This window comes from Gopherus evgoodei, chromosome 15 (assembly GCF_007399415.2).
Source record: "Gopherus evgoodei ecotype Sinaloan lineage chromosome 15, rGopEvg1_v1.p, whole genome shotgun sequence".
In the NCBI taxonomy this organism is placed as follows: Eukaryota; Metazoa; Chordata; order Testudines; family Testudinidae; genus Gopherus; species Gopherus evgoodei.
The window spans coordinates 28,558,439-28,574,939 of record NC_044336.1 but is presented as its reverse complement, the minus strand read 5'-3'; the positions used below and the strand labels follow the sequence as shown (position 1 = coordinate 28,574,939).

At 59.0% G+C, this 16,501-nt stretch overlaps 1 protein-coding gene across 4 annotated transcripts; it reads left to right on the top strand.

The window, feature by feature from the left end:
* The first annotated feature begins 5,460 nt into the window (after positions 1–5,460).
* ENGASE (endo-beta-N-acetylglucosaminidase) lies at positions 5,461–15,363 on the top strand. 4 transcript variants are annotated; one of them, XM_030534233.1, is made up of 14 exons: positions 5,461–5,612; positions 7,981–8,057; positions 8,217–8,418; positions 10,763–10,911; positions 11,201–11,358; positions 11,488–11,636; positions 12,039–12,204; positions 12,556–12,659; positions 13,119–13,227; positions 13,386–13,576; positions 14,001–14,152; positions 14,332–14,437; positions 14,526–14,640; positions 14,934–15,363. In XM_030534233.1, the coding sequence occupies exons 1-14, from the start codon at positions 5,533–5,535 to the stop codon at positions 15,324–15,326; spliced, it is 2,151 nt and encodes a 716-aa protein (XP_030390093.1). In that variant the 5' UTR covers positions 5,461–5,532; the 3' UTR covers positions 15,327–15,363. The 4 variants fall into 4 exon arrangements, with proteins under 4 accessions (XP_030390093.1, XP_030390096.1, XP_030390095.1 ...); XM_030534234.1 differs by lacking the exon at positions 5,461–5,612 and adding an exon at positions 5,652–7,125; XM_030534236.1 differs by lacking the exon at positions 13,386–13,576 and having other exon boundaries at positions 5,462–5,612; positions 14,017–14,152.
* The last annotated feature ends 1,138 nt before the right edge of the window (positions 15,364–16,501 follow it).

The window sequence follows — 16,501 nt, the reverse complement described above, 5'->3', positions numbered from 1 at the left end:
CCGTGTTAGTCTGGATCTGTAAAAGAAGCAAAGAATCTTGTGGCACCTTATGGACTAACAGACGTTTTGGAGCATGAGCTTTCGCGGGTGAATACCCACTTCGTATTCACCCACAAAATCTCATGCTCCAAAAAGTCTGTTAGTCTATAAGGTGACACAGGATTCTTTGCTGCTTCCTTTTTGACCAGGTCTGCTTTAACAAGAATGATGTCAGAAGCTGTAATTTGCCCTAAACAGCTTTTACCATTGACTTTTACACTCTCTGCACAAGTTATGGGGTTGCCTTCACCTCAGTTCACAAGAGAAGCATTACAGAAAAGGTGGCAGTGTTGGGGTAAATTTGGTTACAAACAGACAACTGCTTAGAGTCAAACAACCTATCAACATTGTTACAAACTGGATAGATTCAATCCCCACCTTTGCTGTTGAGAGGAGCTGGCTTTTCAGGATGATACACTTCCTGTTGTTCCTTTATTCTCTTGAGCTGGAGCTTAAGTCTGTCCACTTTTGCCTTAGCTTCTGCGTCCTGCAGTCGAAGATATGCCATTCTTCGTTCATGTTCAAAACACAGGTGTTCTCTTGAAGCAGCTTCTCCTTCCGTATCAGCTATTTTTTGCTTTTGTTCAAGTTCTAGCTGCTGGTTTCTCACTGCAAGCATTTTCACTGGGTCTGCTTCCTTATCACTAGCAATTAACACATTTTTCAGTTCCTGCTCTGTGGCCTTTTTCTTAAAAAACAACCCCCCCTGTGAGCACAATTCTTCCAGGCTTTTTCTGTCAGGATCTTGATCATGGGCCACTCACTGTAACTGATTTTTAACCCTTAAACTCTCCAATATCAAAATTAAATTTGATAAGCATGTGGTTCTGATCCAAAAACCCAATTAACCTGCGGTAGGGTATCCAAGCACCACTACGCCACTGTGACCAGGGTCCTGTTGGGGAGCTGGCTGTGGTCACTCAGTTAGGATGAACTGCAAAGAACGGGGCAGACAATCCCCAAAAGCTGGTGGATAGTCCAATATTTAGATTTACCAAGCAGCATAAAACAGCTTTGATTACCTCACTGGTTACTCAGAAGTCCAAACAACACAGTTCCCTTAAAGCAGGGCTGGCCAACCAGAGCCTGTGAAGGAGCCAGAATTTACCAATGTACATTGCCAAAGAGCCACAGTAATATAGCACCCCCTCCCCCCGCTCCCAGTGCCTCCCCCTCCCTCCTGATCAGCCGTTTTGTGGTGTGCAGGAGGCTGGGGAGGGGGAGGAGCGAGGGCACGGCAGGCTCAGGGGAAGGGCTGGGAAGGGGGCAGGGCCTGTAGCAGAGCCAGGGGGTAAGCAGTGAGCCCCCAGCACATATTAACTTCTGACGAGCCTCACGTGGCTCCAGAGCCACAGGTTGGACGCCCCTGCCCAGGCCTCCATCCAGGTACCCATGTCAAATATGAAAATTTCTGTAAATCTTAGTTCATCATATAAAAGAAAAGGTTCTACCAATCCCAACGGATCGGACACATCACCTCCCAGGTTACTGAATGTTCCAGCTCTCACCCAAATACACGCTACAGCCAATTCTTATTAACTAAACTAAATTTTGTTTCTTAATAGAGAGTATGATTAAAAGATCAATATACATACAGACATGAGTTCACTGAGGTGCAGATTCACAGCAGAGATGCTGAGCTTTGTAGCTGCAAAGAGTTCTTTCAGAAATAGTTCATAGGTTAAAGTCCAACATCCAAATCTCATAATCAGGGTGCCCCAGCCTAACTAGGACCTCAGTCTTGCGACTCAAACTTCCCCTGATGAAGCCTAAGCAGATCTGAGCTGACAGAATCAGGACCCAAGGATCTTTCAGACAATTTCATGTCTTTTGACAAGTTGGAGTTCCTCAGGGAACAAAAGGTCATTAGGATGACTTTGAAGGAGGTCCATCACTGGTTTATTCATATAGATTCATAGATTCATAGACTCTAGGACTGGAAGGGACCTCGAGAGGTCATCGAGTCCAGTCCCCTGCCCTCATGGCAGGACCAAATAATGTCTAGACCATCTCTGATAGACATTTATCTAACCTACTCTTAAATATCTCCAGAGATGGAGATTCCACAACCTCCCTAGGCAATTTATTCCAGTGTTTAACTACCCTGACAGTTAGGAACTTTTTCCTAATGTCCAACCTAAATCTCCCTTGCTGCAGTTTAAGCCCATTGCTTCTTGTTCTATCATTGGAGGCTAAGGTGAACAAGTTTTCTCCCTCCTCCTGATGATACCCTTTTAGATACCTGAAAACTGCTATCATGTCCCCTCTCAGTCTTCTCTTTTCCAAAGTAAATAAACCCAATTCTTTCAGCCTTCCTTCATAGGTCATGTTCTCAAGACCTTTAATCATTCTTGTTGCTCTTCTCTGGACCCTCTCCAATTTCTCCACATCTTTCTTGAAATGCGGTGCCCAGAACTGGACACAATACTCCAGTTGAGGCATAACCAGTGCAGAGTAGAACAGAAGAATGACTTCTCGTGTCTTGTTTACAGCACACCTGTTAATGCATACCAGAATCACGTTTGCTTTTTTTGCAACAGTATCACACTGTTGACTCATATTTAACTTGTGGTCCAGTATGACCCCTAGATCTCTTTCTGCCATACTCCTTCCTAGACAGTCTCTTCCCATTCTGTATGCGTGAAATTGATTGTTCCTTCCTAAGTGGAGCACTTTGCATTTGTCTTTATTGAACTTCGTCCGGTTTACCTCAGACTATTTCTCCAATTTGTCCAGATCATCTTGAATTTTGACCCTGTCCTCCAAAGCAGTTGCAATCCCTCCCAGTTTGGTATCGTCCGCAAACTTAATAAGCGTACTTTGTATGCCAACATCTAAGTTGTTGATGCAGATATTGAACAGAGCCGGTCCCAAAACAGATCCCTGCGGAACCCCACTTGTTATACCTTTCCAGCAGGATTGGGAGCCATTAATAACTACTCTCTGAGTACAGTTATCCAGCCAGTTATGCACCCACCTTATAGTAGTCCCATCTAAATTGTATTTGCCTAGTTTATCGATAAGGATATCATGCGAGACCGTATCAAATGCCTTACTAAAGTCTAGGTATACCACATCCACCGCTTCTTCCTACTCCACAAGATAAGGTACTTAGGTATACGAATTAACATAAAGCCATGTGCTTGTTGCTCCACCATTTGCACTACATTTCAAAGAGAGATGAATACTGAGATATCCTGTGTTTACAATTCATTTAAATGCTAGGATGTTCTTTTGATCTCTGAACTATCGGAATACAGCATAGACAGTGACTGTTGATTACATTGTATGATTCGTACATTGTATGGTTTACATTGTACATTGATTATATATATGACCCTACTCATACATATGTAAATACACAAAAACACAAACGTTATCTCCTCATGCCTTTTGAGGGTTATTTATTTTGCAGGATGTTTAACCCTTTTTGGCCAAGCGTCACAGACCCATTCCCAGGAACGTTAAAAAAGAAATGAACATGACTTCTGTGGGCAAAGCTTTGTCTTTAAAGGGCCATCGCCAGTGAAAGCCAGGCTGCAGGCTGCAAACACTGGCTTTGCCAAACCAAGATGTCTCCCCAGTGTTACCTAAAATAGTCCCAAGAAGACTTATTTTAAAGCAAACACGTTTCCTGGCAGCATATGAGCCAGCCCTACTGCACAGAGGACTTGAGAGCAATGCTGACTTCAGGGGTGCCCACTGGCCGAGCTGAGAGAGCCTCTCGAGCTCCAGACCCTGCTCTTCCAGACACCCCGAGTGATCCTGGACAAGTCCTCAGTTGCCACCTGGACCCCAGAAATCACAGCCCTGCCCTACTGCACGGGGGGAGGGGAATATTAAATACTGCAAAGCGCCCAGACTCAATGGTGATGCGGGGGGGAGGGAGAGATAATTACCTGAGAAGATAGAGGGATTTTTAAAAAATCTCATGCACTGTCTACCCCAGAAGGCTGGCTAGCTCCCGCAGGGGTCATACTGACCCTGGCCACTCTGCTAAGCCTGCAGCCAGAGAGGGCAGGAGGGGCAAGGTTGAGAAACAGACTCGCCAGCCCCTGAGAAATGGCTGCTCCTGGTTCACTGTCTGTGGGGACCCTGGTGCGGAAAGGGGGCACTGTCCTGAGCCAGGAGTCTTGTTTGTGGCACAGCACTGGCAGTTTCCCTCGTGCCAGGGCTGGCTAGTGCCCAGGCTTGATGGCAGGGCCGGGCGCTCAGAGGGAAGGCTGCCTTTCCCCGGCCTTCCCCCGCCAGCCTCACCATCAGCCTGTCCAAGTACGGCGCGTGGCCAACCTCCTTCCCTGCAGCCGAGGGGGGACGTGGGCAGAGGGGAAAGTCACCCACCCTGCTTGGGCAGGGCTCCTGTCAGGGACCTTAGACAAGATTATCTGGAGCCCAAAGCAGCCCTCTGGAGCCTGCTCGCCATGGGAGGGGGAGAAGGGGACCCTCTGGGGCCACATCCCTCCTTGTGTTGGCGAGGGACCTTGCGCACTCATGGCCAAAGATCATTGCCCTGGCTCGGGGCTCTGTGCCCCCCAGCCCCGCCCACAGCGGCTCCCCTTCCCCACACAGCAAACGGGAACTGGGTCCTTCCTGCCAGACTGTCCCAGGAGCGCACCCCTGCGCTAGGCGACAGCCGCCCCGGGTCCCGGGCACCGCCCAGCCTGGCTGGCCACATCTGCCCCCCGGCTGGCCACGCCCGGCGCCCGGGCACCGCTCCCCCCTCGGCTGGCCACATCTGCCCCCCGGCTGGCCACGCCCGGCGCCCGGGCACCGCTCCCCCCTCGGCTGGCCACATCTGCCCCCCGGCTGGCCACGCCCGGCGCCCGGGCACCGCTCCCCCCCTGGCTGGCCACATCTGCCCCCCGGCTGGCCACGCCCGGCGCCCGGGCACCGCTCCCCCCTCGGCTGGCCACATCTGCCCCCCGGCTGGCCACGCCCGGCGCCCGGGCACCGCCCCCCCCCAGCTGGCCACATCTGCCCCCCGGCTGGCCAGGCCTGGCGCCCGGGCACCGCTCCCCCCCCCCCGGTTGGCCACATCTGCCCCCCGGCTGGCCACGCCCGGCGCCTGGGCACCGCTCCCCGGCTGGCCACGCCCGGGCACTGCTCCCCCCCCAGCTGGCCACATCTGCCCCCCAGCTGGCCACGCCCGGCGCCCGGGCACCGCTCCCCCCCCCCCCGGCTGGCCACGCCCGGCGCCCGGGCACCGCTCCCCGCCCCCGGCTGGCCACGCCCGGGCACCGCTCCCCCCCCGCCCCGGCTGGCCACGCCTGGTCCCCGCCCCCTCAGCTGGTCACGCCCGGTTCCCGGGCACCGCCCCCTCGTCTGTCCCCCCCCCGTCGGGCGGCCCCAGCGCCGGCTGGGCCCGCCCCCCCCAGCGCCTCGCCCCCCCCCCGTGAGCCTCCCCCGCCTGCTGGGCCACGAGCTGCCCCCGGGCCGGAGCGCGCGGCGCGGCCCGGGATTGGCCCCGTGTGACGGGGCGGGAGGACGCGGGAGATGGACGGAGGGCGGCGGGATGGAGCCGGCAGCGGGGAGAAAAGGGGGTCGGAGCTGGAGCCGGCGGCGGCGAAGAGGAGGTGAGCGGGCCGGGCCGGGGTCGGTGGCGCTGATGTGCCCCATGGCACGGGGGGGAGGCGGGATCTGTGCCGGGGGAGCCTGTCCGTGCATGGGGGTGCGTGCACGGCGCGGTGCATGGGGGTGCCAGGGGCTCTCTGGCTCTGTGCCCCCCCCTTGCTCTGCACCCTGCTGCTGCTTTTCACCTTTGTTTCACTTTCTCTTTGGTTTAGAATCAGGGAATCTCAGGCTTGGAAGGGACCTCGGGCGGTATCTAGTCCCACCCTCTGCTCACAGCAGGGCCAGTCCCCACACAGACTTTTACCCCAGATCCCCAAATGGTCCCCTCAAGGACTGAGCTCACAACCCTGGGCTTAGCAGGCCAGTGCTCAAACCACTGAACTATCCCCCCATTTCCTGCCCGCCAAGTGGCATCTTGGTTTGGCTTTTGTCCCCCACTGCCCCCCAGCCTGAACTACGTCCCTGGGCCCCTGACCCATCAGCAGCCTCACTGCAGGGCCTGCTGTCCAGAGCACCCCTTCCTTTACCTGGCTCAGTGCTGGGGTGACTGTCCCCTTTCCCCACAGGGCAAACCCACCACAACCCCAACCACAAGGCAGCTCCACCCCCACCTGGCAACTGTCAAACACTGCGAATATCACCCGTCTGGGCGACTCGAACCCGCCCGCGCCATGTGCTGTGGTGGGCAGGCAGCTGCTGGATTTTTAACAGGTTGATCTGTTATTGCTTGAGCTGCGGAAGTGGGAACTCTGCAGCATCTTTAGCTGGATCCAGAATCTTTTACCATTCGCTAGCCCAGTGTATTGTGAAAAAAGTGCAAATCTTTAGACCCACATAACACCCCCCCCCAGCAGATTAAATTATTTCCGTGGCAAATCCATAAAATAATCCAGCCAGGCCAGTCAGATACCAGCTGGGTGGTAACCTCTCGCTGGTCTGGCTCATCTGAGCACATCTCCAGGCACAGGACTCCTGTGCAAGGAATTTGCTGCAGCTTTCTCTCCCTTCTCCTGCTGGGTCCCGCTGCTAGTGCCCAGTTTGAATTGGGAAGCAGGAGTTTGGCTGGTGCCAGCTCTCACCCAGTGTGCAGCCTCCTCTCACGTCTTACCCATCCTAGTGTTCCCACTGCATTCTCGTCACTCCTACCCTGCCCCAGCAGAGAGCCTCTGGTGCAAACTCCGCAGCAGAGGGGAACAGGTACCCGTGCTCACAGCGCGTGTCCAGACAGGCCTGTGAGCAAGGGGTATTAGTTGAGAGGCTGGTTGTGTGTGGATGTGGTGGGCAGGACTCCACCCCTAGCTCCTGTGGCGCTGGGAGGTCCTTTGCAGTCTCCCAGCCATCCACAAGTTGCCTCGCCCTGACGCTGCTTGGCTGGCGAGATCAGAGGAGGTAGCAGCCCTGCGTGCTGACTCCTGTTTCCAGCTGAGCAGGTGATGTGAGATGCAGAGCCCAGCAAGACTGTGCATCAGCTGAAGCAAGAACTTTCCACTGCCCGGAACAAACACAGGGCACCAGGTAGGGCTCCTCCCTGCTCAGAAATGGCTTCTGCCCAGTCTGCTCTCAGCCCAGGCTGCCCGAGGGGCAACACAGCTGCATGGGCAGCCACTGCCTCAGTTTCCCTTGCCCGAGTAGGGTACCTCATCCCTCCCACTAACCCACTCCCCAGACCAGCCTGTCCCTCTGCATAGAGACCTCATCCAGGTAGGCTCCCTGGGAGCCAGTGTGTTCTGAGGGAAGGTTTTAGGTATGAATGACCATCCTGGTAACCTTCCCTGCATGCTTTGCTTTGCCTGCATTTCCCAGGGTCCTGCTGGAACTAGCAGTCCCAGAATGCTTTGTTTCTGAGCTGAATCTGGGCCTCGACTCCCTCCTAAAGGGCCAGCTCACACTGTAACGGGCTTCTGCTGGTGGTGGTCCTCAGCAATCGCCTAGGGCGCCAGGATTATTGGGGAGCGGCATTTTGCCGGAGGGTGGGGGGCAGCAGGCAGCTCCGGTGGACCTGCCGCAGGCGTGCCTGCAGAGGGTCCCCTGGTCCCACGGCTTCATTGGACCTGCCGCAGGCACGCCTGCAGCAGCTCCACCAGAGCCGCGGACCAGTGGACCCTCCGCAGGCACGACTGCGGCCGCTCTATCGGAGCCACGGACCAGCGGACCCTCCGCAGGCACGACTGCAGCAGCTCCACCAGAGCCGCAGACCAGTGGACCCTCCACAGGAGTGCCTGCGGCAGGTCCACCAGAACCTCGGGATCAGCGCGCGGGGCGGCAAAATGGCCCTGTGCCTAGGGCGCTAAAAACACTAGCGCCGGTCCTGCCAGGCTTCTTGCCCCAGGCCCCCTAGTCTCTGCGGGGTTACTTGATTCTCTTCTTTAGTTTCCTGCCTGCCATGGAGAGCCAAGGAACCACCGTCCTCCACGAGACAGTCAGCTATGCCCCCCACCCCCTGCCAGGTAAGAGCCCAGCCAGAGGTGCAAGGTCCTCTGAGTGTGGCCAAGCCTCATCTACCACAGATATTGGGGCAGTCGCGGTGCCATGGTGCTGTGAGTGAGCGCTCTGCTCCCCCGGCTGAGTGTTAACAACCTGCAATCTTCTGGCTTCTCTCCTCCCAGCAAGGCAGTTTGATCAGAACACTACGGAGCCGATCAGCTTCTACCTGTCCAGCCTGGAGGAGCTGCTGGCATGGAAACCCACCAGCGATGATGACTTCAACGTTGCCACGATGCCACTGGCTAACCGGGAACCTCCGCTCCACAGCAAAAGACCCCGCACGCTGGTGTGCCACGACATGAAGAATGGGTACCTAGAGGACAGGTAGGGGCTGGGCCTGAGGGACCCCAGCAATGCTAGTGCAGGAGCAAGGCTGGGGTGGCCACAGGGCTCTGCACTTGTCCACAGCTGCCCCTCCTCTTCACGGCTCTCAGAATGGAGCGCTGTATGCTGGGCGCGTGGGCCTCTGCTGATGGGACTCAGCATTTACGCAGCGCTTCATGCTTCCAGAACTCCATGCAAACTTTAATCCATCCTTCCAGCGGCCCTGGGCGGGGATCAGGAACATCCTTCCCCTTGTCCACAGCACAGAGCGAGGAAAGGACTTGCCCCAGATGTGGCAGAGCCGGAAGAGGACCCAGGAGGCCTGGCTCGCTGTCCCACATTTGTTCATCCAGACCCTGTTGCCTTTAAAGCGGCGGGTAGGAGCGTTCATCTGTTTGCTGCTGCAGAGATGGGGCTTTTTACTGGCTTGGCTCTTGGGCTGGGTTAATGACCTCCAGCCACTGGTCTCTGGCGATTCCGCTGGCTGGGTGGGCAGCATGTAGCGATGCACTCAGCTGAGCACGGAGGCCAGTGTGACATGGGTTATAGCTGCCAAGGGGAATCTTGGGTTTGCTTTCTGTCCTCTGCTTCTGTAACGCTGACAGACCCTTCTCCTTCTCTCGTCCCATCTCGCGGCACTGGGACAACACCACACCCGGGTGGTGTGTGGGACCATCCAAGCTGCTTGTGGGATCAGGGCAGAGCCATGCTAGGGGCTAGCTTTGGCCTCCCTCAGGCTGCCTGTCTGCAGACAGCTCAGCACTGAGGAGACGTTCTCAGTGTGCTGGGGTAGTGGAATACATTTGTCTAGAGCCAAGCGGAGGAGGAATCCCAGGAGCAAGTCACAGGGAGACCGAATGCTCCTCGCCCCCAGGAAGGAAGGGCTGTCTCCCGATCAGGTGGGAGCTTGTTTGCTCCCTGTTAATCTGCAGTTGGCCAGTTCCTCCCATCAGCCGGAGGGTGGGGTGTGTCTCTGGGTAAACTCATCGCATCCAGAGACCCACGGGGCAGCCTACTGGAAAACCATTTGTGCTCCCTTTGTTACCCAGGGCTCTTTCAACCCAAAGCTCTCGGTAACTTTTACGCTACGTGAGGTGGTGTCAGGAAATAAATCAGGGCAGACACGGCTGTCCGACCGATAGATGGCTGCACAAACAGGACAACACGAGTGCTTTCACTTAAAGCTAAACTTTACTTAGTCTCAAGCACTTACACACGGCCGCAGCAAGTTAGTAACACACCTCCAACCCCGATAATTACCGAGCGGAGTGTGGCTCTCGAGTGGCACAGCAGCAGCCTGTCTGCCGCTGGGGGACACGATGCATCCAGAGGGAGAGTCCAGTCCTGAGGAGTCCCCCTACCTCAAGCTTTTTCCCTTTATTTATACGTTAGTAATACAGTGACATGTCCCTTAAAGAAAACTTGTCAAGCAAACAGTTCCAATGGGAAGCAAGAGGCTCCTTCTGATTATTGATTAACCAGGTGTGGGGTTTTCCAGAGTCTGCAGCCTTGAGACCCCAATAGACATTCCTGGGGCATATCAGCAACTTCAACACAATTCTTATCAGGAGGGACGGGGGTCAAGCTGCCCCTTCTGTGGCACCCAAAACTCCCTCCCCTCCTGCCTTGGTCAAGCTGCATGGCCACTTTACAGCCTGCTGACTAGGTTGCTTTTAGCAATAAGCCATAGTGGTTTCAGGCACTTTACTGGTTTGCCAAAGTCTCCCCGTACACCCCATTTGGATTGCTGCATCTGAGTGACCCAGCACCGTATAACCGGGACCCTTGGAGATTGGCCATGGGCATAGGAGCCTGGTTTCCATCTTGCAGGCTTCCCCAGGCACATTTTTACCCCTGCAGGTTTGGTGGGTGAGGCTGCTGAGTGGCGCCTGAGATGGGGAGAAACCCTCCGGCTTGGCCGGGAAGCTCTTTGGGGCAGGGGCTGGCTGGATCGGAGCCCTGGCACCGCTGCAATCCAGATAACTGATAATGTCCCACTTGAAAACTCCCCCAGAAAGGCCATTTCCAGCTCATCCCTGGAGCTGCCTGCCCCAGCTCAGAGGGGAGGGCAGACTCCTCCACTGCAAGAGGAGGATGAACGATTCTCTGCTACAGCACCAGCCAACTCTCTTCCTGCCCTAGGACAGTCTCCTGGGGGAAGAACAGCAGCCTGGCACCTGGGGAATAGCTTGTGGGGGCTGTGCACCCTGCGGGCATCGCTCCACAAGTGCTCCGTCACTGCCTGTTGGGGCTGGAGCACTGGGCCAGGCCAGCCCAGTTCAGGGCACCATTCCTGCAGTGCCACCGTTCCAGCCTGAGCTGCTGCCCCCTCCTCTGCCTGCAGGTTCATCCAGGGCTCGGCTTCGCGGGACCCCTACGTGTTCTACCACTGGCAGCACATCGACATCTTCGTGTACTTCAGCCACCACCTTGTGACCATCCCCCCCGTCACCTGGGCCAACGCCGCCCACAGGAACAGCGTCTCTGTGCTGGGTGAGGGGATGGGGGGCAGGCGGGAGCACTTGTGGTTGAGCGCTGCCACAGGGAGAGGCTGGGAGCTCCTCTGCAGCTGGCACCTCCCGCTGTGCCTGCAGTTCCTGGGCGTGGGCTGCGGCCAGCCCCCCACCCCGGCAGCGCGTGCTGGGACAGACCGGGGTTGGCGAGGGCCCACGCCTCTTGCCCACATATGTGCAGGTATTCTGGGGACCCCGTACAGAGACCTACCAGTGCCCTGGCGCGTGGAGCGGTGAGGTTCATGCTGCCATCTGTGCTCCGGCTCTAGGGACGTTCATCACGGAGTGGACGAGTGGGGGCCAGCTGTGTGAGGCGTTCCTGGCTGGGGAGGCAGCCGCATACCACGCTGTGGCTGTGCAACTGGGCCGCATCGCCCATTTCTACCGCTTTGACGGCTGGCTGGTCAACATCGAGAACACCCTGAGCGTGAGCAGAGCCGCCCTGCTGCCCCCTCCCCTCCGCCCACAGCTTGTCCTGCCTCGCCCAGCCCCTGGGGTGCAGGGATCCCTACATGGTGTCCCCGGGTGATGCCGGCTTTCTCCCTCCCCCATGCAGGAGGCAGCCGCACGGAACTTGCCCCTCTTCTTGCGTGACCTGCGGGAGCAGCTGCGTCGGGACGTGCCCGGCGGGCTGGTGCTCTGGTACGACAGTGTCTTGCAGAGCGGGGAGCTGCAGTGGCAGAACGAGCTGAATGAGAAGAACAGGTGAGGGGGAGGTGCCCCCGTCCGCTGGACAGAGGAGCAGCCCCGGGCATGCAGCTGGCAGCCCAGCCCCCGCCCCTTCCCCTTCACAGCCAGCAAAGACAGAGCAATCTACCGGCTGTGCAGCCTGGGATCACTGCCCCATGGGGGGTGCCCCTGGCCTGGCCTGGCCTGGCCCGTGGGCTGTAGCAAGGCACCCTTCCCTTCTGGCTCCCTGGCAGGGGCACGGCTCCCAGTCCCACCCCGGGCAGCTCTGATGTTCACCCTGTCCCGCCCAAGTGCCCCCGGCAGAGCTGGGCTTGGGGGCTGCAGCTGGGGGCCCACCTTGTGGGGAGGGATCCCTCCCCTGAGGGCCTGTTCTCAGGGAGAAGGGGGTGGGCATCACTGGGGCTCTCCCTTTCCTAGGGTGTTTTTTGACGCCTGCGATGGCTTGTTCACGAACTACAACTGGAAGGAGGAGCACCTGGAGCGCATGGGGGCGCAGGCCGGGGAGCGCCTGGCTGACGTCTACGTGGGCATCGACGTCTTTGCCCGCGGGGAGGTCGTAGGTGGTGGCTTTGAGACAGACAAGGTGCCTGAGTCTGGCCTAAGGGCGTTTCGGGGGCAGGGCCTTGCCCCGGGCGGGATCCTCCGGTGGGCTCTGGGGCAGGTGTCCCTGGAGTGTGGACAGAGGCTGAGTGAGGCCTGGACCCTGAGTTCTTCTCTGGGGAACAGGGGCTTCCCCCCTCCCCCCGGGGTCCATCCCTGTCTCCCAGGGATAGCGCGGTGCCTGTGAGCTGCCCGGTGCTCTGGGGGCAGGGAGAGCACCCCCTAGGCTGGCTGGCTGGCTGGGGTGCTGGCAGCCCCGGTGCTTATGGCTCAGCCCATCTGGGCTCTGAGCGGGGCGGGCGGGCGGGAGCGTCTCACCCCCGCATTTCCGTAGGCTCTGCACCTGATCCGCAAGCACGGCTTTTCAGCTGCCATCTTCGCCCCCGGCTGGGTCTATGAGCACCTGGGGAAGGAGAACTTCCTGCACAATGAGAACAGGTGAGCATGACCGGGCTGGGGAAGGGGGGGGGTGCCCAGGCTGGGGAGGGGGGGGTGCGGGGAAGGGGGGTGTCCATGCTGGGAGAGATGGGGGTGCGGGGAAGGGGGGGTGCCCGGGATGGGGGGATGGGGGTGCGGGAAAGGGGGTGTCCATGCTGAGGTGTGGCGAAGGGGATGGGAGCACTGAGAAGGCTGTGGATCGTGGCTACCCTATGGTGCTGGAACACTGGTGCCAGACTCCTGAAAGGGCTGAGCCATAGGGACCCCAGTGGGGTGCAGATTTGCTGAGAGCTCTGAGGGGAGGATGCTGCCCCCTGGTTGGCTGCATCTTGGGCTGTGCTTCACGTCCCCTGTGCCAGGGGCCTGCTGACTGGGTGAGGTCCTTGGTGCCCATGCTGAGCTGTGCCCAGGGGGTAGGGGACACTGCTGTAACCAGCCTCTCCTCTCCTCTCCATGCAGGTTCTGGGGTTTGCTGGCGGAGCTGCTGCCCACTCACAGCATCAGCACTCTGCCCTTCAGCACCTGCTTCTGCCTGGGCATGGGGACGGGGAGATTCTGGGCTGGGCAGGTGAGTGAAGGGCGGGGCGGGAGGTCCTGGTGTGGGGAAATGGGCTCAGCTGGGCCTGAGCATTAGCAACCCCCAGAGTGACTCGGCAGCGCCCATCCCTCGCCTGCAGCAGGTGCCTGCCCCATGGCCTGGCTCAGCGGGGCTGCTTTCTCCTGTAGGAGGAAGTAGCCAGGCCCTGGTACAATCTGAGTGCCCAGGAGATCCAGCCCCTCTTCACAGACCAGCAAGAGCCGGGAGGGGCAGGCAGCTGGCTGCGCACACGCTGCTCCCTGCAGGACGCCTGGAACGGGGGCAGCTGCCTGCTGATCGAGGGGATCATCCCCCGTGAGGCAGGCCACGTGGCTGTTCGGTGAGTGTGGGCTGGGGCGCCAGGCTGGGGGCGCTTGGGCGGTGGGTGTGGCAAAGACTCATTTCCTCCTGGGGAGCCAGGGCAGGGAGCGGCACCAAGGGAACGGGGGGGAGGAGGGGCAGCTGAGCGTGTGGCATGCGCACCGTTCGCTGTGCACAGGGCCAGGAGTGTGCAGCCACAGACCTACTTTGTGGTTCTTGCGCACAGCATGTTGTGTGTGTGCTGGGTGTGCACGTGCAGCATGTGCATGCAGCCTACGGGCCGGGCTGGTGCTGCCTGCAGCCTGGGGCGTGCATGCTGCGTGCTCAGCATGCCAGCTGCATGCCACATGCTGTGTGTTTGTGACCTGCCTTGTACCCCATGTAACACCCTCCCCCCCTCTCTCTCCCTCCCTTGTCTCCCTGGGTGGATTGGGGGTCACCAGCCTTTTCTCTTTCCAGCTGCCAGCGCCCCCCAAGCTCTTCCTGTCTCTGCTGTACAAACTGGAGGAGAAGCTGCCTGAGGTGGCAGTTGCGCTGGAACTCACCACACGGGACTCTGGCTCCTGCCATGTTGGCAACGTCACTGCCTTGCCGGGTGAGGAGCCGGGCCCCTCCCTGGGGATCTCACGCTGCCGGGCAGGCCGGGAATCGGTCCGTCACACGGCTGGCAAGGAAAAGGGGAGGGTGGGATGCCTGGCACACGTCTGCTCCTCCCCAGCCCCATGTGTCCTGTGCCCCCTTCCCCTGCCCTAACTGCTCCGTTCCCTCCCACAGGGCTGGTCACCCGACATCAGCCTCAGCCCCTCCCCACCCTGCCCCCTCACCTCTCCGGGCTGCTCAGCGGCTGTGGACGGCAGAGCACGGCTGGTTGGATGAGGCGGTGAGTGTCCCCAGCCAGGGAGCCGTCCTGCCTCAGGCCTGGTCTCTCCTGCAGCCCTGCCAGTTCTCCTCTCTCTGCCCTCGCTCAGGTGCTACAAACTGGAGCTGCGGGACTGCGCCCTGCACGAGCTGTCGCTGATCCTGTCACGCCACCAGCCAGGCCTGCAAGAAAGGCGCTTCTCCTGCCGCCTTGGGGAGATCCAGGTGAGAGGGCCACACTTGGCACAGTGCCCTGGCACTGCCCATCTGCCATCCCTTGTAGCAACGTCTGCCTATGGAGTGTGGGGGTTGGGGGGAGGGGATCGTCTCTGGGGAGCTCTGCCCCCTGCAGATGGTTGCAGCTGCTGCCCTCCTGGGGGGGTCTGGCTGGGGGTGGGGGCAGCACTGAGATGAGGTGCCCTCCCCGCATGGATCCCTCCTTCTGGGTGCTGCCCTGGAGAACCTGTCTCTGCCCGGGTGAGCCCTGGGCTGTGTCTAAGCACCTGTCTCCCCTGCAGGTGCTGGATGCTGACAGCCTGCACTCCTCGCTGCCCCCAGCGCCCAGCCTCCAGGCCTCCCAGGTGCTGTGGCACAAGGGCCCTGGCACAGACCAGCTCTCCCTCAGCCTCACCTTGCACTGGTCCTATCCCCACAGCCAAGCCCGCTGCTTCCGGATCCACTGCCAGGGCCGGGAGCTGCCCCAGCCAGCACAGCTGCAGCTCCTCGGGGTGGCACACGCCACCCTCTACCGGGTGGTGGGCTTGGCAGTGCCAGAGCCGCCCCCCAAGGAGTCCTGCCATGTGGAGTTCTTCGTGGAGCCGGTTCTGAACGAAGGGGTTGTCGTGGATCGGTCCAGGTGGGGGCGGCTGGTTCTGGTCTATTCCGACCCAGCCAGCACCAGCACCTATTAAATGTGACCTTTGGCACAGTGCCAGGGATCTCACCGTCTAGCTGGGCATTCTTGGGGGAGTGCAGGGCTGGCCTGGGGGGCTGTGGGCAGGGTGGAAGGGCAGCGGCAGAGCTGGGGAGTGCTCTGGACAGGAATAGCAGAGATCATGGGTAGCCCCGACCATGCCAGGACCCTGGCTTCTCTCCAACCGTGTCCCATTGGAATGGCTCCTGGCCAGTTGCTGGCATCTTCTGCCCCACATAGCCTGGGGTGGCAGCAGAGTCCCACGCTAGCCGCTGGGGAGCCCAGGGAGCTGGAGCTGCTGTGCAGCGGGGTGGGGCGCTGGGCGGGGCACTGTCCTGCACAGCTGCACTCCCCTCCTGCTCCATTAACACTGACTGGTCCTGGCACCTGCTGCTCAACTGTAGAGACCCCTCTGTGGCCTGGCCCTGTGCTGCAGCCTTTCACACCAGGCCTGGGGCTCTCGCTGCACAGCGGAGAGCGGGTGCTCGTCCCGTGTGGGGGAGGAGGAGGGAGACTGCCCCTCGGCTGCTCAGGTGGCTACTAGGGCACGGCTCTGCATGTAGAAAACACATAGCAGCCAGGGCTGCTGCCCCACCTTCTTGCTCCTTTGCACCCCCGGGCCTGGTGCGTGTCCAGCGAGTCCTGGAAGAGTTCAGATCCAGCAGTGGCTCTGGGTCCCTCAGCCCCCAAAGGCCCAGGCAGCCCCACTCTTCAGTTCTCTGCGCTGCTGGCGGCTGGACTCCAAGAAGGCCAGGGCCGAGCCTGCCGGGCAGGGCCCGCCCACAACATTTTGGCACCTGAGGTGGGGAGCTCATGCCCCCTCACTTGGGCCAAAACTTTGAAAGGTCTCAATTCTGCCTTCTTCCTGTTCTACCCCTCTCATGGTACTGCTCTGCTACCTGCCCCAATAAAGGAGAGCTCACAACTTAAAATGCCTTGTTCCAAGATTTTGAAGTAACACTTAACTTTCAAACGCCTGAACAGCAAATGTAACTTTTCTTATCTGCATAGTGAACACTGGCATTTGTATCTGTTTGAATAATCAAAGTGCTGCTTTCCCTGCCTTCTTGGTTGCAAACATTTGAACTGCTTCCTGAAGGTCCACAGTCTGGGCCAGCTCATGCTGTATTGAGACGGTTGCAAGGCCGACCAGCCTCTCCCGTGTCATTGTGG

Coding starts and splice junctions, on each gene's coding strand:
- ENGASE (XM_030534233.1), top strand. CDS start 5,533: ATGGACGGAGGGCGGCGGGATGGAGCCGGCAGCGGGGAGAAAAGGGGG. Junction 10,912..11,200: donor GAACAGCGTCTCTGTGCTGG/GTGAGGGGATGG, acceptor CTCCGGCTCTAG/GGACGTTCATCACGGAGTGG. Junction 13,228..13,385: donor GGAGATTCTGGGCTGGGCAG/GTGAGTGAAGGG, acceptor TTTCTCCTGTAG/GAGGAAGTAGCCAGGCCCTG.